General features: G+C 43.9%; 1 protein-coding gene across 7 annotated transcripts in view; it reads right to left on the reverse strand.

Annotated features, from left to right (window-relative positions):
- Window positions 1–25,643, reverse strand: part of LOC110526709 (cell migration inducing hyaluronidase 1) — a 145,631-nt gene that overhangs the window by 54,384 nt on the left and 65,604 nt on the right. For 3 of the 7 annotated variants that reach the window (XM_090222853.1, XM_090222851.1, XM_090222854.1), the window contains exons 2-6: window positions 20,737–20,916; window positions 9,275–9,412; window positions 8,290–8,428; window positions 7,344–7,580; window positions 3,257–3,436 (exon numbers count right to left, since the gene is read on the reverse strand). In XM_090222853.1, coding sequence (XP_090078979.1) covers window positions 3,257–3,436; window positions 7,344–7,580; window positions 8,290–8,428; window positions 9,275–9,412; window positions 20,737–20,788 — 746 coding nt within the window. In that variant the 5' untranslated portion in view covers window positions 20,789–20,916. Of the gene's footprint in view, window positions 1–3,256; window positions 3,437–7,343; window positions 7,581–8,289; window positions 8,429–9,274; window positions 9,413–20,736; window positions 22,283–25,643 lie in introns of all 7 variants that reach the window. The other 4 variants (XM_090222857.1, XM_090222856.1, XM_090222852.1 and 1 more) reach the window with 2 other exon arrangements.

Below are 25,643 nucleotides of genomic sequence, written 5' to 3' on the forward strand. Positions count from 1 at the left end.
ATGACTTATCAAGCTGGTCAGAGTGAAGAGACGATAGATGACTATTATCAAGCTGGACAGAGTGAAGAGACTATATATGACTGATATTAAGATGGACAGAGTGAAGAGACTATAGATGACTATTATCAAGCTGGACAGAGTGAAGAGACTATAGATGACTGTTATCAAGCTGGTCAAAGTGAAAAGACTATAGATGACTGTTATCAAGCTGGACAGAGTGAAGAGACTATAGATGACTTATCAAGCTGGTCAGAGTGAAAATACTATAGATGACTGTTATCAAGCTGGACAGAGTGAAGAGACTATAGATGACTTATCAAGCTGGTCAGAGTGAAGAGACGATAGATGACTATTATCAAGCTGGACAGAGTGAAGAGACTATATATGACTGATATTAAGATGGACAGAGTGAAGAGACTATAGATGACTATTATCAAGCTGGACAGAGTGAAGAGACTATAGATGACTGTTATCAAGCTGGTCAAAGTGAAAAGACTATAGATGACTGTTATCAAGCTGGACAGAGTGAAGAGACTATAGATGACTTATCAAGCTGATCAGAGTGAAGAGACGATAGATGACTATTATCAAGCTGGACAGAGTGAAGAGACTATAGATGACTTATCAAGCTGGACAGAGTGAAGAGACTATAGATTACTATTATCAAGCTGGACATAGTGAAGAGACTATATATGACTGATATTAAGATGGACAGAGTGAAGAGACTATAGATGACTATTATCAAGCTGGACAGAGTGAAGAGACTATATATGACTGATATTAAGATGGACAGAGTGAAGAGACTATAGATGACTATTATCAAGCTGGACAGAGTGAAGAGACTATATATGACTGATAATAAGATGGACAGAGTGAAGAGACTATAGATGACTGTTATCAAGCTGGACAGAGTGAAGAGACTATATATGACTGATAATAAGATGGACAGAGTGTAGAGACTATATATGACTGATATTAAGATGGACAGAGTGAAGAGACTATAGATGACTATTATCAAGCTGGACAGAGTGAAGAGACTATATATGACTGATAATAAGATGGACAGAGTGAAGAGACTATATATGACTGATATTAAGATGGACAGAGTGAAGAGACTATAGATGACTATTATCAAGCTGGACAGAGTGAAGAGACTATATATGACTGATAATAAGATGGACAGAGTGAAGAGACTATAGATGACTGTTATCAAGCTGGACAGTGTGAAGAGACTATAGATGACTATTATCAAGCTGGACAGAGTGAAGAGACTATAGATGACTGTTATCAAGCTGGACAGTGTGAAGAGACTATAGATGACTGTTATCAAGCTGGACAGTGTGAAGAGACTATAGATGACTGTTATCAAGCTGGACAGAGTGAAGAGACTATAGATGACTTATCAAGCTGGACAGTGTGAAGAGACTATAGATGACTTATCAAGCTGGACAGAGTGAAGAGACTATAGATGACTATTATCAAGCTGGACAGAGTGAAGAGACTATAGATGACTATTATCAAGCTGGACAGAGTGAAGAGACTATATATGACTGATATGAAGATGGACAGAGTGAAGAGACAATAGATGTAGGTCATTTCTACACATTTTGCATTTATTTTTGTAATTTCATTGTTGATTAAGGTTATTTCCCTAAACCACCCGCAGGATGGATTTAATGGGTGTGTTTGACACACCTGCTCTAAGCCATGGTAAACCCTCCTGACCACACATGTGCACGTACGGACACACACACACACTGATTCTTCTAACCCCATTCTGACAGCCATTGTCGGACATTCAAACATACTGGTGGTTGAGTTCTACTGTATGGAAGGAATGCAATAAGTCTGAATATACGATTAGCTCACTTAAATGCTACTCACTAACCCTCAGTTTAAGAGTTTTTTTTTCCTCCAAGGCCTGAATCCAGCTGTATTAGATTTTCTTATCATAGCTAAATTTACTTTCAATTTTCCATGCATTCCTGAGATACTTTAATACATTGAGAGAGAGAGAGAGAGAGAGAGAGAGAGAGAGAGAGAGAGAGAGAAAGAGAGAGAGAGAGAGAGAGAGAGAGAGAGAAAGAAAGAGAGAGAGAGAGAGAGAGAGAGAGGGAGCGAGAGAGAGAGAGAGAGACTTGCTAGCATATGTTTTTTCCTTTTATTTCTTCTTCTCCGCCCTGCTTTCTCTAAGCAGTCCTGTGCCAGGAGAGATAAAGAGACACTGGTGGCTAGACGAGGTAGAGGGAGAGAAAGTAAGAGGGAGAATAAGAGGCTGTCAGCAGCCTATAAATCAGAGTGTGATGTTATGCAATGCTACATCAGGTCAGGAGAGGATCATCTGCTAGCGCTACGCTAGGAGGCTATGCTAGGTCGGTACGCTGGGTGGCTACGCTAGGTGGTTATGCTAGGTGGCTACTCTCGTGCTATCATACTCTAGCGGAGCATATCCATTTGGGTGTGGAGGGATAAAAAGATAGAGGGAAAGGTAGAGAGGGGTAGAGGGAGGTGGAGAGAGGTAAAGAGATGTGGAAAGAGGTAGTGAGAGATAGGGAGGTAGAGAGAGGTAGAGAGAGAGAGAGGGGGGGTAGAGAGAGAGGTTGGGAGAGGTGTGAGAGGGAGGTTGAGCCATCCAGGCAAGGAGAGAAGGAATAATCCACTAATGCTAAGCAAGGTGGCTACGCTAGCACTATCATGCTCTGCACGCACTACCCCAGGGAAACTACAGAGAAAGGATTAAGAGAAATGTATTTCTCCTGTGGCTCAGGACTCAACTCACAACACACCAAGTCAGGGCCAATTGGTGGCTTCAAGGTGTCTTAACCCTCGGCTGTGGCTATAGATTAGAAATAAGACATTCAATGGTAAAGCTACAAAAAGTGATTTACCATTTAGCATACAACTTAGTATCTATTCTAAACATTACCAGCAGAACAGAGTACTCTAACATTCCATCTGTCCATGGCCTTTGATTTCAAGTTCCTTCCAGCCCTGGCAGTTGCCCCAAAGACAGTTGGTTCAGACCAAGCAGCTGCAGAAATGGTTGGCTACAGATGGATCACAATGCATAAAAGGATTTTGGGAAACCCCTGGGTTAGAGGTCAGGGGTCAAGGAGTGTCTGCTGCCCAGCTTAGTAAGAGTCTTCCAAAAAAATTACCTAATACTAATAATATCAATCATCATAATGATATACATGTATAATATAATATTGGTTTCAAAATTCCCTGGATGGAGGACAGGGGTCAAGGAACCTACCGGAAGCCCAGGCGGTGGAAGTCTTTACTCCCCAGCTTGGTGAGGATCTTCCTGGCCGAGTCCTCTAGGTTGTTAGACCCCTCATCGTTGACCATCATGGCCAGAATCATCCCATTGTCTACCACATCTACATACTGGGCCAGGCGACGACTCTCTTCTTTACTGCGGTATGTGTCAAACCTGGGTAATGGAGTGGGAGGGGGAGGTGAATGGTTAGTCTATATCAGTGTTTCCCAATTCCGGTACCACGAATGGCACACATTTGTGTTGTGTCGGACAAAAACACCCGATTCAACTTGTCAAGGGCTTGATGATTAGTTGACAAGTAGCATCAGGTGTGCTTGTCCGGTTCCACAATATAAATATGTACTGTTGGCACTACTAGAGGAGTGGAGATGTGAAACACTGACCTATATCATAGCTACATAACAGAGCATGAAAAAAGACCTTCAATCACTCCAACAAACATCTTCCTCTGAAGGTTGATCTATGGTGGATCTTCTGATAAATATACCAACAAATATCAATGAATGAATTGCACACAGCGCCCAAAACAGTCCCATGGGAGCATACTGTAAGATCTTGAGGGTGAGGTCTCAATTTGGTTGTGTGAGGAAATTGAGGTCAATGGTAATTGATATCAAACCAATAGTAAATACATTTGTCAAATGGGGTTTTAATTTCTCCTGACGCAATACTTCTCTTGGAAGCAAAGTTTGTTTTGTTTAATGGCTTTTTAATGATTGTTTACCAGTACTCTGACGGCATATTAAATGTTTTTCTAACTACAGTACATACTAAATGTTTTCTGACATTCTTTATTCAATCAGAGATGTTGAACGATGGGATAGGGAGAACATTATAAATCTATTAGATAGTTAATACAAACAGGAGTGTGTTTGCTATTCTCCCTCCTTTCTAGTGTCATATCATAACTGTCACACCCTGATCTGTTTCACCTGTCTTTGTGTCTCCACCCCCTCTAGGTGTCACCTATCATCACCATTCTCTGTTTGTCTGTTGCCAGTTCGTCTTGTCTTGTCAGGTCTTAAAAGCATGTTTTTTCATCTTCCTGCTTTCTCAAGTTTCTGTTTCCTAGTTTCCCCGGTTCTGACCATTCTGCCTGCCCTGACCCCGAGCCTGCCTGACCCTGACCCCGAGCCTGCCTGCCGTTCTGTACCTGTCTGACTCTGACCCCGAGCCTGCCTGCCGTTCTGTACCTGCCTGCCCTGACCCCGAGCCTGCTTGCTGTTCTGTACCTGCCTGACTCTGACCCGATTACAGACCTCTGCCTGCCCTGACCCCGAGCCTGCTTGCTGTTCTGTACCTGTCTGACTCTGACCCGATTACAGACCTCTGCCTGCCCTGACCCCGAGGCTGCTTGCTGTTCTGTACCTGCCTGACTCTGACCCCGAGCCTGCCGTTCTGTACCTGCCTGACCCTGACCCCGAGCCTGCCTGCCGTTCTGTACCTGTCTGACTCTGACCCGATTATGAACCTCTGCCTGCCCAGAACGAGCCTGCCTGCCGTTCTGTACCTGCCTGACTCTGACCCCGAGCCTGCCTGCCGTTCTGTACCTGCCTGACCCTGCCCGATTACGAACCTCTGCCTGCCCTGACCCCGAGCCTGCCTGCCGTTCTGTACCTGCCTGACTCTGCCCTGGATTACAGACCTCTGCCTGCCACGACCCCGAGCCTGCTTGCTGTTCTGTACCTTATTGACTCTGCCCTGGATTACAGACGTCTGCCTGCCCAGACCGAGCCTGCCTGCCGTTCTGTACCTGCCTGACTCTGACTCGATTACAAACCTCTGACTGCCCAGACCGAGCCTGCCTGCTGTTCTGTACCTGCCTGACTCTGACCCGATTACGAACCTCTGCCTGCCCTGACCCCGAGCCTGCTTGCTGTTCTGTACCTTATTGACTCTGCCCTGGATTACAGACCTCTGCCTGCCCTTGACCAGTCTTCTGCCGGCCCCCTGTTTGGGTCAATAAACATCTGTGATTCTAGCTGTCTGCATCTGGGTCTTATCCTGAGTTCTGATAATAACAATATCTGTCATGACTTAAAGATAGAATCTGCATTAGGGGAAACCGCTCCGCATTTCGGTGTCCGCTGTCCGCCCCAGCACTTTTGTTAAAATTATTTTAGTGGACTAAACGGAGGTGAGGGGTGTGTTGAGCAGAGTGGTCAAAACACAGCAGTACATATTGTGCTGTTCGCTTCCCCCTGCCATGATGTCAGAGTGTTGTCTGCAGTAACTTCTTTGATGTAATATTCCAAACGGACAAGGCAGTTTCACTATGAAGGATTCCAGATTTAAAGAGACAACCAATTCCTCCAGTGTTGTTTTTTTAAAAACATGTTTGCTTATCACAACCGTTTTGTTACAACAGGGGTGTTGAAGTCATTTATTTTCAGTGATTGTTAGCAGGCTAATGTTGCTACTATTAAACAAAGTTAAATAGAGTTTAGATGTAAAAAAAAACAGTAAAGGTGAAAGGGTTACAAAATTCCAGTAACTTTCCAGAAGTCCCCAGGTTTTCCAGAAGTCCCGAGGTTTTCCAGAAGTCCCGAGGTTTTCCAGAAGTCCCCAGGTTTTCCAGAAGTCCACAGGTTTTCCAGAAGTCCCCAGGTTTTCCAGAACTCCCCAGGTTTTCCAGAACTCCCCAGGTTTTCCAGAACTCCCCAGGTTTTCCAGAAGTCCCCAGTAACTTTCCAGAAGTCCCCAGGTTTTCCAGATATCCCAGTTGGAAGATTTTTGGAATAAGACGGTAATACGCAGGACATCCTTCCAACCATCATTTCTGGAATAGGACGGTAATACGCAGGACATCCTTCCAACCATCATTTCTGGAATAAGACGGTAACACGCAGGACATCCTTCCAACCAACATTTCTGGAATAAGACGGTAACACGCAGGACATCCTTCCAACCAACATTTCTGGAATAAGACAGTAATACGCAGGACATCCTTCCAACCAACATTTCTGGAATAGGACGGTAATACGCAGGACATCCTTCCAACCAACATTTCTGGAATAAGACGGTAACACGTAGGACATCCTTCCAACCAACATTTCTGGAATAAGACGGTAATACGCAGGACATCCTTCCAACCAACATTTCTGGAATAAGACGGTAACACGTAGGACATCCTTCCAACCAACATTTCTGGAATAAGACGGTAACACGCAGGACATCCTTCCAACCAACATTTCTGGAATAAGACGGTAATACGCAGGACATCCTTCCAACCAACATTTCTGGAATAAGACGGTAATACGCAGGACATCCTTCCAACCAACATTTCTGGAATAAGACGGTAACACGCAGGACATCCTTCCAACCAACATTTCTGGAATAAGACGGTAATACGCAGGACATCCTTCCAACCAACATTTCTGGAATAAGACGGTAATACGCAGGACATCCTTCCAACCAACATTTCTGGAATAAGACGGTAATACGCAGGACATCCTTCCAACCAACATTTCTGGAATAAGACGGTAACACGCAGGACATCCTTCCAACCAACATTTCTGGAATAAGACGGTAATACGCAGGACATCCTTCCAACCATCATTTCTGGAATAAGACGTTAATACGCAGGACATCCTTCCAACCAACATTTCTGGAATAAGACGGTAATACGCAGGACATCCTTCCAACCAACATTTCTGGAATAAGACGGTAATACGCAGGACATCCTTCCAACCAACATTTCTGGAATAAGACGTTAATACGCAGGACATCCTTCCAACCAACATTTCTGGAATAATACGGTAATACGCAGGACATCCTTCCAACCAACATTTCTGGAATAATACGGTAATACGCAGGACATCCTTCCAACCAACATTTCTGGAATAATACGGTAATACGCAGGACATCCTTCCAACCAACATTTCTGGAATAAGACGGTAACACGCAGGACATCCTTCCAACCAACATTTCTGGAATAAGACGGTAACACGCAGGACATCCTTCCAAACAACATTTCCGGAAAACCTGGGAACTTTTGAAAAATGTACCAGAATTGTGCAAGCCTAAATGTGAAATAAAAACATGACAACATATAAAATACCTATCATTGTGGAGCACTTCTCCAGTCTTGGGGTCGATGACGTGAACTATGATCCCCCGGTTGCCCCAGCCCCTCTCGAACAGGTAGCTGTTGTCCTCGCTCTCCCCTGGGTGCAGGGTCTTGTTGAGGAAGGTCCACGAAAGCTTCTTCTCCCCATGGATCTCCAGTGTCCCTCCTGTCCCCACACCAATGTACTTACGGCCAAAGTAACTGTGCTCTGTGTCTGTGTCGTCAGACCTGGAGAAGAGTCAATGATTGATCAACCAATTAATAAAGAATATGGGCTAGAGGGTTACACAATAGGGGATAAGGGGATATAGGCTAGAATATACTAGATAAAGACTAAAGACTAGGATATAGAGACTAGGGGCTAGGAGATAGAGGCTAGGAAATAGAGGCTAAGAGACAGTGGCTAGGAGATATAGGCTAGGGTCTAATAGATAGAGACTACGGCCTAATAGATAGAGACTAGGGGCTAATAGATAGAGGTGAGGAGATAGAGGCTAGGAGCTAATAGGTAGAGACTAGGGGCTAGGAGATAGAGGCTAGGAGATAGAGGCTAGGGGCTAATAGATAGGGGCTAGGGGCTATGAGATAGAGGTGAGAAGATAGAGGCTAGGGGCTAATAGATAGAGGCTAAGGGCTAGAAGATAGAGGCGAGGGGCTAGGAGATAGAGACTAGGAGATAGAGGCTAGGGGCTAATAGACAGAGTCTAAGGGCTAGGTGACAGAGGCTATGAGATACAGGCTAGAGGCTAAGAGATAGAAGTGAGGAGATAGAGACTAGGGGCTAGGAGATAAGGGCTAAGAGAATAGAGGCTAGACGATAGAGGGTAGGAGCTATGACAAAGAGGCTTGAGGCTAGGAGAAAAAGGATAGAGTCTAGAGGCTACCAAATAGGTTGAGGGCTTAAGGCTATGAGATCTGGTCTGGGTTCAAAACCCACCTTCCAAATAAGGAGATGGTAAGGTTGCCCTTATACGGGCAGTCAGGACTTCCTATGTGCAGCTGTCCTCTGTTGCCGATCAGAATGTGTTTGGTACGCAGTAGGATGGGACGATACGAGTCTGCTATTACTAACTTTCCTAGAGAGAGCAATAGAGAGAGAGGGAGAGAGAGAGGGAGGGAGAGAGCGAGAGCAAGAGCGAGAGAGCGAGATCTTTACTGGTGAGATCTCCTGACAGGTATTTCATGCCCTAAGGCCTGACACATCACATCTCTCTTCCTTTTATGGCACTGAGCTGTGGCTCACACAAACACAGACAGACATAGACACAGACACAGACACAGACACAGACACAGACACAGGGGGGGAAACTCAATAACCCTTTATGAGGGCTGCATTTCATGATAACGTCCATCTGACAGAGGTTATGTAGTCCTGTAGAGAAGTGGATGAGAGATGGGGACATTGATTTGACTGTGAGTTAGTGGTTACCTGGACACATAGTATCAGGTTCCTAACTCACACATACACATGTAACCAGTGTGAAATGGCTACACTGTTACATTGATGATGTTGACTCAGATCACTGGTTGCTGTGGAGAAGGAGAAGGTCAGAGGGGGTGAGTGTAAACCATGTGAAATGGCTAGCTAGTTTGCGGTGTACACTAGCGGCATTTCAATCGGTGACGTAACTCGCTCTGAGACCTTGAAGTAGTGGTTTCCTTTGTTCTGCAAGGGCCCCGCGATAGGTAACAATGGAGCGATAGGTAACAATGGAGCGATAGGTAACAATGGAGCGATAGGTAACAATGGAGCGATAGGTAACAATGCTTCGAGGGTGACTGTTGCCGATGTGTGCAGAGAATCCCTGGTTGAGCCCAGTTTGGGAAGGATGCAAGACTGTCACACACACACAATTGATGGATAAAGTAAATTCGGGTGACAGTTTAACAATATGATTGCAGACACACACACACAGACGTACCTCCGTTGAGGATCTCTATGGAGTGGACAGTAGCTGAAGAGGTGAGGATGACCTTTCTGCCATAGCCAATGGTAACATGGTGGGCTTCACTGTGGCCGGGGGTCCATGGCTGCAGGCCGGGCTCCCTGTCTGGACACACTGTTGGATCGACCAATAGGGTTAACGTCATGACACACACAGATCTCACTGATCACTGATGTTCTGATCTGGCCCATAGTTTCCAACAACAAACACTATGCCAACATCCTATAATTCATTCATCAGTCAATGTCATTGATTGGACGGACACCAAACGGGCCGGCCAACCAGATTTTCCCCTGGGCTAATACAGATGAATTAATAGGCTCCAATCGACTGGTTTTCTCCATGAAAGAACCCAGCTGAGAAACCCTCGGACACAGCAGTTTGAGAGTTAGGTCTTGAAACTAGATCTGTCTGGGCTTTAGCCAAATCCTTTGTCATTATCATGTCATGTCTGACTCAAGGAGTTGGCTAAAGAACTAGCTGTTATTGCAACAATGGGTTAGACAGCTAGTAGTATAGCTCTGGGGATGCTGGAGGTTCAGAGAGAGAGAAAGAACAGTTCAGAGAGAGAGAAAGAGAGAGAGAGAGAGAGAGAGAGAGAGAGGAACAGAGAGGAACAGATAGGTACAGATAGGAGAGAGAAAAATCGAGAAAGAAAAAGATAGACAAAGAGAGAAAAAGAGAGAATGAGAGACATTTGAAATGTCTGTGAAATGTATTTATTCTTTTGGCACTTTTGTGATTGTAGTGTTTACTGTTAATTTTGATTGTTTATTTCACTTTTGTTTATTATCTACAGTACTTCACTTGCTTTGGCAATGTTAACATATGTTTCCCATGCCAAAAAAGCCTTTGAAACTGAGAGAGAGCGAGAGTGCGAGAGAGCGAGAGTGTGAGAGCGAGAGAGTGAGCGAGCAAGAGAGAGAGAGAGAGAGTGTGTAAAGGGAAGTATCTGGAGTCCACCAATAGGTTCAGAGTTCCTACTTCCTCTGTTCTCTGTGTGATCATGATGTGAAGGACAGTGGTCTGGCGATCTGCAACAGGCGTTTCACTACACTGGGCAATGACATCTGCACACACACATGCACACAGTATGCCACATAAACAAACTCAAATAAAACATGAACACAGGCAAAAACACAAACTTACAGAAACCCTGAAGCCCACGGCAAACAATAACAAGAGAAAAAGTAGACACTTGGAATTATCTCGTCCGAACAACTTGGTAACTTGTTTGAACGACTTAAGCTCAAATGAAATGGGAAGCATTTTTTTAAAGCTCGTGAACGAGCCTGCTCATGCTGAAAATAGAATGCATATGAGTGAATGAAAGAAGACAGGCCGCGAGTGTCAACGGTGTCCAAATCAATCAAATTGTATTGGTTACATACACGTGTTTAGCAGATGTTATTCAGCTGCAGCAAAATGCTTGTGTTTCTAGCTCTGACAGTGCAGTAATGTCTAACCAGTAATATCTAACATTTTCACAACATATACTGTACCCAATACACACACATCTAAGTAGGAATGAATTAAGAATATATACATATGGATGAGCAATGTCAGAGCGGCATGTACTAAGATACAGTAGAATAGTATAGAATACAGTATATACATATGAGATGAGTAAGCCAGATATGTAAACATTATTAAAGTGACTAAGATACAGTAGAATAGTATAGAATACAGTATATACATATGAGATGAGTAATGCCAGATTTGTAAACATTATTAAGTGACTAAGATACAGTAGAATAGTATAGAATACAGTAAATACATATGAAATGAGTAATGCCAGATTTGTAAACATTATTAAGTGACTAAGATACAGTAGAATAGTATAGAATACAGTATATACATATGAGATGAGTAATGCCAGATATGTAAACATTTTTAAGTGACTAAGATACAGTAGAATGGTATAGAATACAGTATATACATATGAGATAAGTAATGCCAGATATGTAAACATTATTAAAGTGACTAAGATACAGTAGAATAGTATAGAATACAGTATATACATATGAGATAAGTAATGCCAGAAATGGAAATATTATCAAACAAGTATGACGTCATAGCGCTTCAAATTAGAATGTAATTAGAAATTAGAATTCTAATTCAAATTAGAATTTTACCAGCAATGATGGTAAAATGAACAGGTAAATTACATTTGTAGAAAAGGAATTAAAAGGTATTGTTTTGATCTTCCCTACGCTAAGTAGACTAAAGATGTAGTTTCAAATGGATTGGGTTTATCACACATTATTCATATACACATTGACACAACAAACATATACCCACATACGTCCTCTCTCCACAACTCTCCCATCATTAACCACAGAGTATTTCCTGAGCATTCAGAGTGAACGGATAATAATATAATTCCCAAGGAATCGAGGCCAAGTCTCGGCGTGCCTGGCAGCGGACCTGTGGAAACGCTGACCTCACCGCTTTTCAGACTGTTTCATCAAAAACCACAGTGTACCCTGACTGAACTCTGTCTCAAATGACACACAGACAGCCACACACACAGACAGACAGACACACACACACAGACAGGCACATACACACACACACACACAGACAGGCACATACACACACAGACAGACACACACACACACAAACAGCCAGCCACACACACACACACACACAGACACACAGACAGACAGACAGACAGACAGACAGACAGACAGACAGACAGACAGACAGACAGACAGACAGACAGACAGACAGACAGACAGACAGACAGACAGACACACACACACACAGACAGCCAGCCAGCCACACACACACACAGACAGCCACATACACAAGTGCACTGCTTTTGAGCGGAGCCACATAGGGACAGCCACATAAATCTCTGGTCAAACATATATTTAGGAGGTTTTGAAAGCCAGGAACGATTTAGAAACTGAAACAACACCTGCCGGACCTTCAAATGGACTGGATGCAAGTTTTCAATAGGAAATTCTGTGTGTGTGTGTGTGTGTGTGTGTGTGTGTGTGTGTGTGTGTGTGTGTGTGTGTGTGTTAGGGTTATCACGATACCAGTATCAAGATAAAATGATACTTGATTTTCCATGGCCAAACATGGAAACACAAAGAAAAAGAACTGAAAGAACTGAAAACTGCTGTTCACAAATGCTCTCCATCCAACCTCACTGAGCTCGAGCTGTTTTGCAAGGAGGAATGGGAAAAAATGTCTCTCGATGTGCAAAACTGATAGAGACATACCCCAAGCGACTTACAGCTGTAATCGCAGCAAAAGGTGGCGCTACAAAGTATTAACTTAAGGGGGCTGAATAATTTTGCACGCCCAATATTTCAGTTTTTGATTTGTTAAAAAAGTTTGAAATATCCAATAAATGTCGTTCCACTTCATGATTGTGTCCCACTTGTTGTTGATTCTTCACAAAAAAATACAGTTTTATATCTTTATGTTTGAAGCCTGAAATGTGGCAAAAGTTTGCAAAGTTCAAGGGGGCCGAATACTTTCGCAAGGCACTGTAGCTGGAAAATAAACACGTGGCTCTGGATGACAACATAATGAAGTTTATTTCCAATTAGGACGGTTTCAGTCAAGAGTGGTCTCCCGAGTGGTGCATACTGTAAACAACAACACCCCACAAAGCATACTGTAAACAACAACAACACCCCACAAAGCATAGTGTAAACAACAACAAAACAACACCCCACAAAGCATAGTGTAAACAACAACAAAACAACACCCCACAAAGCATAGTGTAAACAACAACAAAACAACACCCCACAAAGCATAGTGTAAACAACAACAAAACAACACCCCACAAAGCATAGTGTAAACAACAACACCCCACAAAGCATAGTGTAAACAACAACAAAACAACACCCCACAAAGCATAGTGTAAACAACAACTAAACAACACGCCACAAAGCATAGTGTAAACAACAACAAAACAACATCCCAGAAAGCATACTGTAGCTATTGTCTATTTCTGCCCTCAACCACACGCTCTCATTCTGTGAATCCCTATGGAAAGGCAGATGAGATGATGCTTTGAAGAAGTTGCCCTTAGGCAGATATCTAGGATCAGCTTTTCCTCCACGGAGCTTAACCCTAACCATTATGGGGAATATGCTAAACTGAGCTTAGATCAGTGTCTAAAGGGGATCTTCATCTTACTCCATTGGGCTCTACCAGTGGGTAGCAGAGGGTGTTAATAAACAACATCATACATGAATTATAAATATGTATATCATTTTGACAGTAAGTTTGACAATAGCACTGTTTAAGTCTTTGTCATTATGTTGGAACTTCATGCTGTGTTTTAAGAGCACACTGACACACAAAGGCATGATGTTGTGTGTGTGTGTGTGCGTGCGTGCGTGCGTGCGTGTGTGTGTGTGCATGCATGCGTATTTACAACTGACAAAAACAGCAGCATAAACACATGCCTCCCTCCTACTGCTCACGTCATTTCCGGTCACAACTTGCAGACTTGTTTTCGAGGTGCTGTGCGTTTTGTTGCCAACCTGTTTTGCTACCTGACAAATTTACGGTTTTTACTTTTTAATTACCGTTTATATATATATATATTTTTTTCCTCAACTTTTTCACTCCGGACTCTTTATCTGGACACGATTCGTCAGGACCTCCAACAGCCGAAGCTAAGTAGTAACAACAACATGATGCCTTCTAATTGCAGTCGCTGTACTCGCCTTATGGCGAGGATAGCTGTGCTACAAGCCCAGCTTCAGACGCAATCGTTAGGCAAGGGTAATTTCAGTGTAGGAAAGGATGAAACAGCGTCTGTGCCACCAGTAAGTACAGATAGTAACGTTAGTATAAATCCCCTGGCACAGTCCCCGCAGCCAGACAACTTTCTCATGGTTTCTGGAAGGAAATGCTGTAGGAACGCTCAACCGGTGTCGCTCATTCAGCCGACAGAAACTTTCAACCGGTTTTCCCCATTAAGCAGCGGGTCGGAGTCAGAGGCCGAGTCTTCTCTGGTCTCTACTCCTCCCGTTACGGGGTCTGAGACGCCGAAGCTTCCCACCATTAGCTCTGACAAATTGAAAACTCTAGTCATTGGCGACTCCATTACCCGCAGTATTAGACTTAAAACGAATCATCCAGCGATCATACACTGCTTACCGGGGGGCAGGGCTACCGACGTTAAGGCTAATCTGAAGATGGTGCTGGCTAACGCTAAAACTGGCGAGTGTAGAGAGTCTAGAGATATTGTTATCCACGTCGGCACCAACGATGTTAGGATGAAACAGTCAGAGATCATCAAGCGCAACATAGCTTCTGCGTGTAAATCAGCTAGAAAGATGTGTCGGCATCGAGTAATTGTCTCTGGCCCCCTCCCAGTTAGGGGGAGTGATGAGCTCTACAGCAGTCTCACAACTCAATCGCTGGTTGAAAACTGTTTTCTGCCCCTCCCAAAAGATAGAATTTGTAGATAATTGGCCCTCTTTCTGGGACTCACCCACAAACAGGACCAAGCCTGACCTGCTGAGGAGTGACGGACTCCATCCTAGCTGGAGGGGTGCTCTCATTTTATCTACCAACATAGACAGGGCTCTAACTCCTCTAGCTCCACAATGAAATAGGGTGCAGGCCAGGCAGCAGGCTGTTAGCCAGCCTGCCAGCTTAGTGGAGTCTGCCACTAGCACAGTCAGTGTAGTCAGCTCAGCTATCACCATTGAGACCGTGTCTGTGCCTCGACCTAGGTTGGGCAAAACTAAACATGGCGGTGTTCGCCTTAGCAATCTCACTAGGATAAAGACCACCTCCATTCCTGTCATTATTGAAAGAGATCATGATAACTCACATCTCAAAATAGGGCTACTTAATGTTAGATCCCTTACTTCAAAGGCAATTATAGTCAATGAACTAATCACTGATCATAATCTTGATGTGATTGGCCTGACTGAAACATGGCTTAAGCCTGATGAGTTTACTGTGTTAAATGAGGCCTCACCTCCTGGCTACACTAGTGACCATATCCCCCGTGCATCCCGCAAAGGCGGAGGTGTTGCTAACATTTACGATAGCAAATTTCAATTTACAAAAAAATAAATGACGTTTTCGTCTTTTGAGCTTCTAGTCATGAAATCTATGCAGCCTACTCAATCACTTTTTATAGCTACTGTTTACAGGCCTCCTGGGCCATATACAGCATTCCTCACTGAGTTTCCTGAATTCCTATCGGACCTTGTAGTCATATCAGATAATATTCTAATCTTTGGTGACTTTAATATTCACATGGAAAAGTCCACAGACCCACTCCAAAAGGCTTTCGGAGCCATCATCGACTCAGTGGGTTTTGTCCAACATGTCTCTGGACCCACTCACTGTCACAGTCATACGCTGGACCTAGTTTTGTCCCATGGAATAAATGTTGTGGATCTTAATGTTTTTCCTCATAATCCTGGACTGTCGGACCACCATTTTATTACGTTTGCAATTGCAACACATAATCTGCTCAGACCCCAACCAAGGAACATCAAAAGTCGTGCTATAAATTCACAGACAACACAAAGATTCCTTGATGTCCTTCCAGATTCCCTCTGTCTACCCAAGGACGCCAGAGGACAAAAATCAGTTAACCACCTAACTGAGGAACTGAATTTAACCTTGCGCAATACCCTAGATGCAGTTGCACCCCTAAAAATTTAAAACATTTCTCATAAGAAACTAGCTCCCTGGTACACAGAAAATACCCGAGCTCTGAAGCAAGCTTCCAGAAAATTGGAACGGAAATGGTGCCACACCAAACTGGAAGTCTTCCGACTAGCTTGGAAAGACAGTACTTTGCAGTACCGAAGAGCCCTTACTGCTGTTCGATCATCCTATTTTTCCAACTTAATTGAGGAAAATAAGAACAATCCGAAATTCCTTTTTGATACTGTCGCAAAGCTAACTAAAAAGCAGCATTCCCCAAGAGAGGATGACTTTCACTTCAGCAGTGATAAATTCATGAACTTCTTTGAGGAAAAGATTATGATTATTAGAAAGCAAATTTCGGACTCCTCTTTAAATCTGCGTATTCCTTCAAAGCTCAGTTGTCCTGAGTCTGCACAACTCTGCCAGGACCTAGGATCAAGAGAGACGCTCAAGTGTTTTAGTACTATATCTCTTGACACAATGATGAAAATAATCATGGCCTCTAAACCTTCAAGCTGCATACTGGACCCTATTCCAACTAAACTACTGAAAGAGCTGCTTCCTGTGCTTGGCCCTCCTATGTTGAACATAATAAACGGCTCTCTATCCACCGGATGTGTACCAAACTCACTAAAAGTGGCAGTAATAAAACCTCTCTTGAAAAAGCCAAACCTTGACCGAGAAAATATAAAAAACTATCGGCCTATATCGAATCTTCCATTCCTCTCAAACATTTTAGAAAAGGCTGTTGCGCAGCAACTCACTGCCTTCCTGAAGACAAACAATGTATACAAAATGCTTCAGTCTGGCTTTAGACCCCGTCATAGCACTGAGACGGCACTTGTGAAGGTGGTAAATGAAATTTTAATGGCATCGGACCGAGGCTCTGCATCTGTCCTCGTGCTCATAGACCTTAGTGCCACATTCTTTTGGAGAGATTATCTGTCAGAAAGATATCAATTTGTCTCTGTGAATGGTTTGTCCTCTGACAAATCAGCTGTAAATTTCGGTGTTCCTCAAGGTTCCATTTAGGACCACTATTGTTTTCACTATATATTTTACCTCTTGGGGATGTTATTCGAAAACATAATGTTAACTTTCACTGCTATGCGGATGACACACAGCTGTACATTTCAATGAAACATGGTGAAGCCCCAAGATTGCCCTTGCTAGAAGCATGTGTTTCAGACATAAGGAAGTGGATGGCTGCAAACTTTCTACTTTTAAACTCGGACAAAACAGAGATGCTTTTTCTAGGTCCCAAGAAACAAAGAGATCTTCTGTTGAATCTGACAATTAATCTTAATGGTTGTACAGTCGTCTCAAATAAAACTGTGAAGGACCTCTGCGTTACTCTGGACCCTGATCTCTCTTTTGAAGAACATATCAAGACCATTTCAAGGACAGCTTTTTTCCATCTACGTAACATTGCAAAAATCAGAAACGTTCTGTCCAAAAATGATGCAGAAAAATTAATCCATGCTTTTGTCACTTCCAGGTTAGACAACTGCAATGCTCTACTTTCCGGGTACTCGGATAAAGCACTAAATAAACTTCAGTTAGTGCTAAATACGGCTGCTAGAATCCTGACTAGAACCAAAAAATTTGATCATATTACTCCAGTGCTAGCCTCTCTACACTGGCTTCCTGTCAAAGCAAGTGCTGATTTCAAGGTTTTACTGCTAACCTACAAAGCATTACATGGGCTTGCTCCTACCTATCTCTCTGATTTGGTCCTGCTTACATACCTACACGTACGCTACGGTCACAAGACGCAGGCCTCCTAATTGTCCCTAGAATTTCTAAGCAAACAGCTGGAGGCAGGTCATTCTCCTATAGAGCTCCATTTTTATGGAACGGTCTGCCTACCCATGTCAGAGACGCAAACTTGGTCTCAACCTTTAAGTCTTTACTGAAGACTCATCTCTTCAGTGGGTCATATGATTGAGTGTAGTCTGGCCCAGGAGTGGGAAGGTGAACAGAAAGGCTCTGGAGCAACGAACCGCCCTTGCTGTCTCAGGATGGTAAGTTGGTGGTTGAAGATATTCCTCTAGTGGTGTGGGGGCTGTGCTTTGGCAAAGTGGGTGGGGTTATATCCTTCCTGTTTGGCCCTGTCCGGGGTTGTCCTCGAATGGGGCCACAGTGTCTCCTGACCCCTCCTGTCTCAGCCTCCAGTATTTATGGTGCAGTAGTTTATGTGTCGGGGGGGCTAGGGTCAGTTTGTTATATCTGGAGTACTTCTCCTGTCCTATTTGGTGTCCTGTGTGAATCTAAGTGTGCGTTCTCTAATTCTCTCCTTCTCTCTTTCTTTCTCTCTCTCGGAGGACCTGAGCCCTAGGACCATGCCCCAGGACTACCTGACATGATGACTCCTTGCTGTCCCCAGTCCACCTGGCCGTGCTGCTGCTCCAGTTTCAACTGACCTGAGCCCTAGGACCATGCCCCAGGACTACCTGACATGATGACTCCTTGCTGTCCCCAGTCCACCTGACCGTGCTGCTGCTCCAGTTTCAACTGTTCTGCCTTATTATTATTCGACCATGCTGGTCATTTATGAACATTTGAACATCTTGGCCGTGTTCTGTTATAATCTCCACCCGGCACAGCCAGAAGAGGACTGGCCACCACACATAGCCTGGTTCCTCTCTAGGTTTCTTCCTAGGTTTTGGCCTTTCTAGGGAGTTTTTCCTAGCCACCGTGCTTCTACACCTGCATTGCTTGCTGTTTGGGGTTTTAGGCTGAGTTTCTGTACAGCACTTTGAGATATCAGCTGATGTACGAAGGGCTATATAAATAAATTTTATTTGATTTGATGTTACTTTTCTGCCCTTTAAAGGGTAAGTGGGATTATGACCCAATCTGGCAACCGGAGGAAGTCAACCTGGCAACCGAAGCTAGGCCTTCATGTTAGTGAATATACAGAGTAGCTTACTGTCAAAAACAAAAACACTATGGTAGGAAACAGCAGAGAGAGAACGGAAGAGAGAGCGTGAGAGCATGAGAGAGAAAGAGAGAGAGAAACATTGCTTTGGCAATGTTTCCCATGCCAATAAAGACCCTTGAATTTAATTTAACATTTAACTGACAGAGAGAGAAGGAAGGAAATGTAGAAATATTTGTTATGTGTCCGTTACTATGAAAACCTGAGCCATTGGAGTCTAGCCATGGCTTTAGAGGATGCCCTGCCGCACACACACACACACACACCCACCCACCCAGACACACACACCCACCCAGACACACACACACACCCACCCAGACACACACACACACCCACCCAGACACACACACACACCCACCCAGACACACACACACACACCCACCCAGACACACACACACACACACACACACACACACACACACACACACACACACACACACACACACACACACACACACCCACCCAGACACACACACACAAACACCCGGACACACACACACACCCACACACCCAAACACACACACCCACCCAGGCACACACACACCTAGACACAGAGGGAGAAGGTGGAGAGGTAGATCCACTCTCCTTTCCTCACACGTGGCAGACACAGTTATACCTTCAATCGCTCAGACTGACCTACTTCCTCCTTCTCACTCCCTCCCTCCATACCGCTCCCACTTTCCCTCTCCTTACCTCTCTTTCAAACCCTCCCCATCCCTCTCATTCCCTTGCTCTTTCCATCTCCCTCCTCTCCTTCCATTTCACCCCCTCCATCGTTCTCCCTCTACCTCCTACCCTCTCCTTCTATTACGCTGCCTCCCTCCATACTCTATCTCCCTCCATCTCTCTTCCTCCATTCATCTCTCACCATCCATTTATCCTCCTTCATCCCTCTCCATCCTACTCAACTACAAAGGTCAAATACCTAAAAATTGTTGTTCTGCAGCTAGTCAGGGCCATGTTCCACTACAGAAAACTCTACCCTCTACCAGGGCCATGTTCCACTACATAAAACTCTACCCTCTACCAGGGCCATGTTCCACTACAGAAAACTCTACCCTCTACCAGGGCCATGTTCCACTATAGAAAACTCTACCCTCTACCAGGGCCATGTTCCACTACAGAAAAGTATTCTGACTTCAGATCATAGTCTCATACCTGTAATAACAGCTGAATGACCTGTCCTAAACCCCTAATACCTGTCATTACACAGTCATAACATTCATAAGAGCTGTAATATCTGCAGTACTGACCTGTCGTAAACCCCTAATACCTCTAATACCTGTCATAACACAGTCATAACATTCATAAGAGCTGTAATAGCTGCAGTACTGACCTGTCGTAAACACCTAATACCACCCTAATACCTGTCATAACACAGTCATAACATTCATAAGATCTGTAATATCTTCAGTACTGCCCTGTCGTAAACCCCTAATACCTCTGTAATACCTGTCATAACACAGTCATAACATTTAAAAGAGCTGTAATAGCTGCAGTACCGACCTGTCGTAAACCCCTAATACCTCTGTAATACCTGTCATAACACAGTCATAACATTCATAAGAGCTGTAATAGCTGCAGTACTGACCTGTCGTAAACTCCTAATACCTCTCTAATACCTGTCATAACACAGTCATAACATTCATAAGAGCTGTAATATCTTCAGTACTGACCTGTCGTAAACCCCTAATACCTCTGTAATACCTGTCATAACACAGTCATAACATTCATAAGTGCTGTAATATCTTCAGTACTGACCTGTCGTAAACCCCTAATACCTCTGTAATACCTGTCATAACACAGTCATAACATTCATAAGAGCTGTAATAACTGCAGTACTGACCTGCCTGTATGATAGGCAGCACAGCCATCAGCAGTGGGACGCACATCTTCATCTCTCAATGAGAAGTATGGATTACTGGCAGAAGAGAAGTTTTCTCCAGAGTGTGCACTTCAGAGTGTGCACTTCGTAGGGCTTAATGTGGGTTAGCAGGGGCTCACAGGGGGATGAGGCCAAAGGCACCTGCAATAAGAACAGATAGAAGACAAATAGTGTTAAACCAAGACTTGGCATCGTAACATGTGCAGACACACACACACATATATATGCGCACACACATACGTGCACACACACACACACACACACACACACACACATACGTGCACACACACACACGACTGGCGTATAACATTACATGGTGCCATGCTCTTTACAGTCAAGGCTTTTGAGGATTTGAAAACGTTGGTGTTTTAGACTTCAAAGAGTTGGAGGAGAGAAGTTTTCTCCCTATATCTCCCATCTCGCAGGATCAAAGACTAGCACAGCGACGAACGTAGCATAGCCACTGGGATAATAACAGTTATATCTCACTGGTTTTACACTAGTTATATAAAACACTTACGTAACAAGGAGGGAAAACCCTACTGTATGAGGACATATGAGGACTAAACGTTGGGCCCAATTAAATTGGCTGTTTCTTGCATTGTATTGACGCAGTACCTGTTTTTACAAATGTAAAAACACGAAACAGTTATTATGGGTATTCAAATAAATGTAATGAAACCTATTACTGGTGGACGTCTTTCAGGTGGATGTACAGATGTGTTTAACTAGGGTGGAAAAATTCCAGGAAAGCTTTTCCAGACATCCTGGTAGGAGGATTCTGGGTTTTCTGCTTATTCTGTGATCTTCCAACTAGGATTTCTGGAAAACCTGGGAATTTTGGGAAACGCTATTGAAGTAGAATTTGAACAAAGAACTTGCAGAAACATTTCTAAAGCAGATTTGATTCAATTCCAGTCTCCGTGTTCCTTTTGATACATTGGAGCCTATAGTTGCTAATGAGTTTTTTGTCTGTTGTTTTCACCATAGTGGAGTAGGATACAGCAGATCCATTCCATTTACATGTTAGTCATTTAGCAGACGCTCTTATCCAGAGAGACTTACAGGAGATATTAGGGTTAGGTGCGTTGTTCAAGGGCGAATAGACAGATGTTTCACCAAGACGACTCAGGGACTCGAACCAGCGACCTTTCGGTTACTAACATTCTAAGCCGCTAGGTTACCTGCCGCCCCGAACCAAAATCAACACTAGGCTAAAATAGTGACCCTGTTATAAAAATGATTTGTAGATACATGAAGACATGACACACAGAATAAGAAATGACGTAACATAGATTTGTATAAGTTTTTATTCCATCTATCTCAAAGGAGGAGTTGTATACAGAGAGACTGAACGCAGAGAGAGGGGTCCATTAGTCATAGTGAGTATCCTCTTGTCAGAACTGGACAAGAGGATGGAGGGGAGGTTGGGACTAAACTGGCCCCTCATCAATATTGGTGTTCTCAGTCCCACAATGCCACAGGGTAGCTGGTCCGGTTAGTCCTGCTGAGAGAGAAGAAGCAGAGAGAAGATAAGATAAGGGCTAGTGTGTGTGCGTGTGTGTGTGTGTGTGTGTGTGTGTGTGTGTGTGTGTGTGTGTGTGTGTGTGTGTGTGTGTGTGTGTGTGTGTGTGTGTGTGTGTGTGTGTGTGTTCCACTAAAGGGGTATTAATAACACGTACATTCCTCTGTTCAAATTAGACGTGATGTTTTATCTGGGGCATCACAAACACACACACTCCCCCACATTCTATAGACTGAGAGGTTCTATTGTATCTAGAACCAACATGTCTTAGAACCTCAGTAAATTTATTCTAATACATGTTGGTTCTAGATACAGTAGAACCTCTCATTCTATAGATTGTAAAACATGTTGGTCTAGATACAGTAGAACCTCTCAGTCTATAGATTCTAAAACATGTTGGTCTAGATACATGGGGCATGGGGCGTGATAGTGACTAGGGTGGGTCATCTAGGTGTATTGTATTTCTATGGTGGCCTGATATGGTTCCCAATCAGAGGCAGCTGTTTATCATTGTCTCTGATTGGGGATCATATTTAGGTAGCCATTTTCCCCATTGTGTTTGTGGGATCTTGTCTACAATTAGTTGCCTGTGTGCACACCAGTAGCGTCACGTTTCTTTTGTGCTTGTTTGTTTGGTGAGTTTCTATTAATTAAAATATGTGGAACTCTACGCACGCTGCACTTTGGTCCAATCATGACGACGAGCGTGACAAGATTCTAAGACATGTTGGTCTAGATACAGTAGAACCTCTTAGTCTATAGATTCTAAGACATGTTGGTCTAGATACAGTAGAACCTCTCAGTCTATAGATTCTAAGACATGTTGGTCTAGATACAGTAGAACCTCTCAGTCTATATATTCTAAGACATGTTTATCTAGATACAGTAGAACCTCTCAGTCTATAGATTCTAAGACATGTTGGTCTAGATACAGTAGAAACTCTGTTCTAGCCAGCACCTCGCCTAAACAGGTGTGTGTTTCTTTCACCTCCAGCACAGGGAATATTAACAGAACCTTAGTTCAGTAGCTGTCTATGCTGTAGTACACACACACACAGTGTAGAGTACAAGCCTGCTGGTTATGAGAGAGTTTATGGGCTCAGCGGAACTATGAAAGCAGAAGTTACTCTACGTCTGAGCATTGCTCTGTGGAAACACACACACACACACCTCCCACAGGATTAATAGAACTTCGGTGAGGGATTCACCTTTTTCTCTTCCTGAAGTACGCTCACCAGCCACACACACACACACACACACACACACACACACACACACACACACACACACACACACACACACACACACACACACACACACACACACACACACACACACACAGAGAAAACGGGGTGGAGACAGGACCTTCAATGACGGTCATTTCCTTCTAAACTAAAACCAGACCCAAATGCCCTGTATAAACATCCATTAGCTCCATGAATAGTTTGTAATAATATACTTTTAGGGTAAAAAACAGCAGTATAAACCTAAAACTACAATAAATAATATACTATTATGGTAGAATACCAAATGACAGACAAAGCAGGACTATTGTAGCAGTTGAGTCTTGTTAAAACCATGGACAGCTGGAGCTACAGTAGGTAATGTAGGTAATGTAGATAATGGTATTTCACCAAAAACACTGAATATGAGAGGAACATGATCCCCTCAGAACTGTGCTGATGAGACACACACCCTAAAATCTACACCACGCCCTAGCATAACACACACAGACACACACGTGCACACACACATGCACACACACATGCACACACACACACCGCCCAAATAGGTCCACAGACGATGCAATCTCAACCACACTGCACACTGCCCTAACCCATCTGGACAAGAGGAATAACTATGTGAGAATGCTGTTCATCGACTACAGCTCGGCATTTAACACCATAGTGCCCTCCAAGCTCGTCATCAAGCTCGAGACCCTGGGTCTCGACCCCGCCCTGTGCAACTGGGTACTGGACTTCCTGACGGGCCGCCCCCAGGTGGTGAGGGTAGGCAACAACATTTACACCCCGCTGATCCTCAACACTGGGGCCCCACAAGGGTGCGTTCTGAGCCCTCTCCTGTACTCCCTGTTCACCCACGACTGCGTGGCCACGCACGCCTCCAACTCAATCATCAAGTTTGCGGACGACACAACAGTGGTAGGCTTGATTACCAACAACAACGAGACGGCCTACAGGGAGGAGGTGAGGGCCCTCGGAGTGTGGTGTCAGGAAAATAACCTCACACTCAACGTCAACAAAACTAAGGAGATGATTGTGGACTTCAGGAAACAGCAGAGGGAACACCCCCCTATCCACATCGATGGAACAGTAGTGGAGAGGGTAGTAAGTTTTAAGTTCCTCGGCGTACACATCACAGACAAACTGAATTGGTCCACCCACACAGACAGCGTTGTGAAGAAGGCGCAGCAGCGCGTCTTCAACCTCAGGAGGCTGAAGAAATTCGGCTTGTCACCAAAAGCACTCACAAATTTCTACAGATGCACAATCGAGAGCATCTTGTCGGGCTGTATCACCGCCTGGTACGGCAACTGCTCCGCCCACAACCGTAAGGCTCTCCAGAGGGTAGTGAGGTCTGCACAACGCATCACCGGGGGCAAACTACCTGCCGTCCAGGACACCTACACCACCCGATGTCACAGGAAGGCCATAAAGATCATCAAGGACAACAACCACCCGAGCCACTGCCTGTTCACCCCGCTATCACCCAGAAGGCGAGGTCAGTACAGGTGCATCAAAGCTGGGACCGAGAGACTGAAAAACAGCTTCTATCTCAAGGCCATCAGACTGTTAAACAGCCACCACTAACATTGAGTGGCTGCTGCCAACACACTGACTCAACTCCAGCCACTTGAATAATGGGAATTCATGGGAAATTATGTAAAATATATCACTAGCCACTTTAAACAATGCTACCTAATATAATGTTTACATACCCTACATTATTCATCTCATATGTATATGTATATACTGTACTCTATATCATCTACTGCATCTTTATGTAATACATATATCACTAGCCACTTTAAACAATGCTACCTAATATAATGTTTACATACCCTACATTACTCATCTCATATGTATATACTGCACTCAATACCATCTACTGTATCTTGCCTATGCCGCTCTGTACCATCACTCATTCATATATCTTTATGTACATATTCTTTATCCCCTTACACTTGTGTGTATAAGGTAGTAGTTAGTTGAATTGTTAGCTAGATTACTCGTTGGTTATTACTGCATTGTCGGAACTAGAAGCACAAGCATTTCGCTACACTCGCATTAACATCTGCTAACCATGTGTATGTGACAAATAA

The sequence above is a fragment of the Oncorhynchus mykiss genome, chromosome 26, assembly GCF_057628025.1.
Source record: "Oncorhynchus mykiss isolate SJ-2025 chromosome 26, ASM5762802v1, whole genome shotgun sequence".
NCBI lineage: Eukaryota > Metazoa > Chordata > Actinopteri > Salmoniformes > Salmonidae > Oncorhynchus > Oncorhynchus mykiss.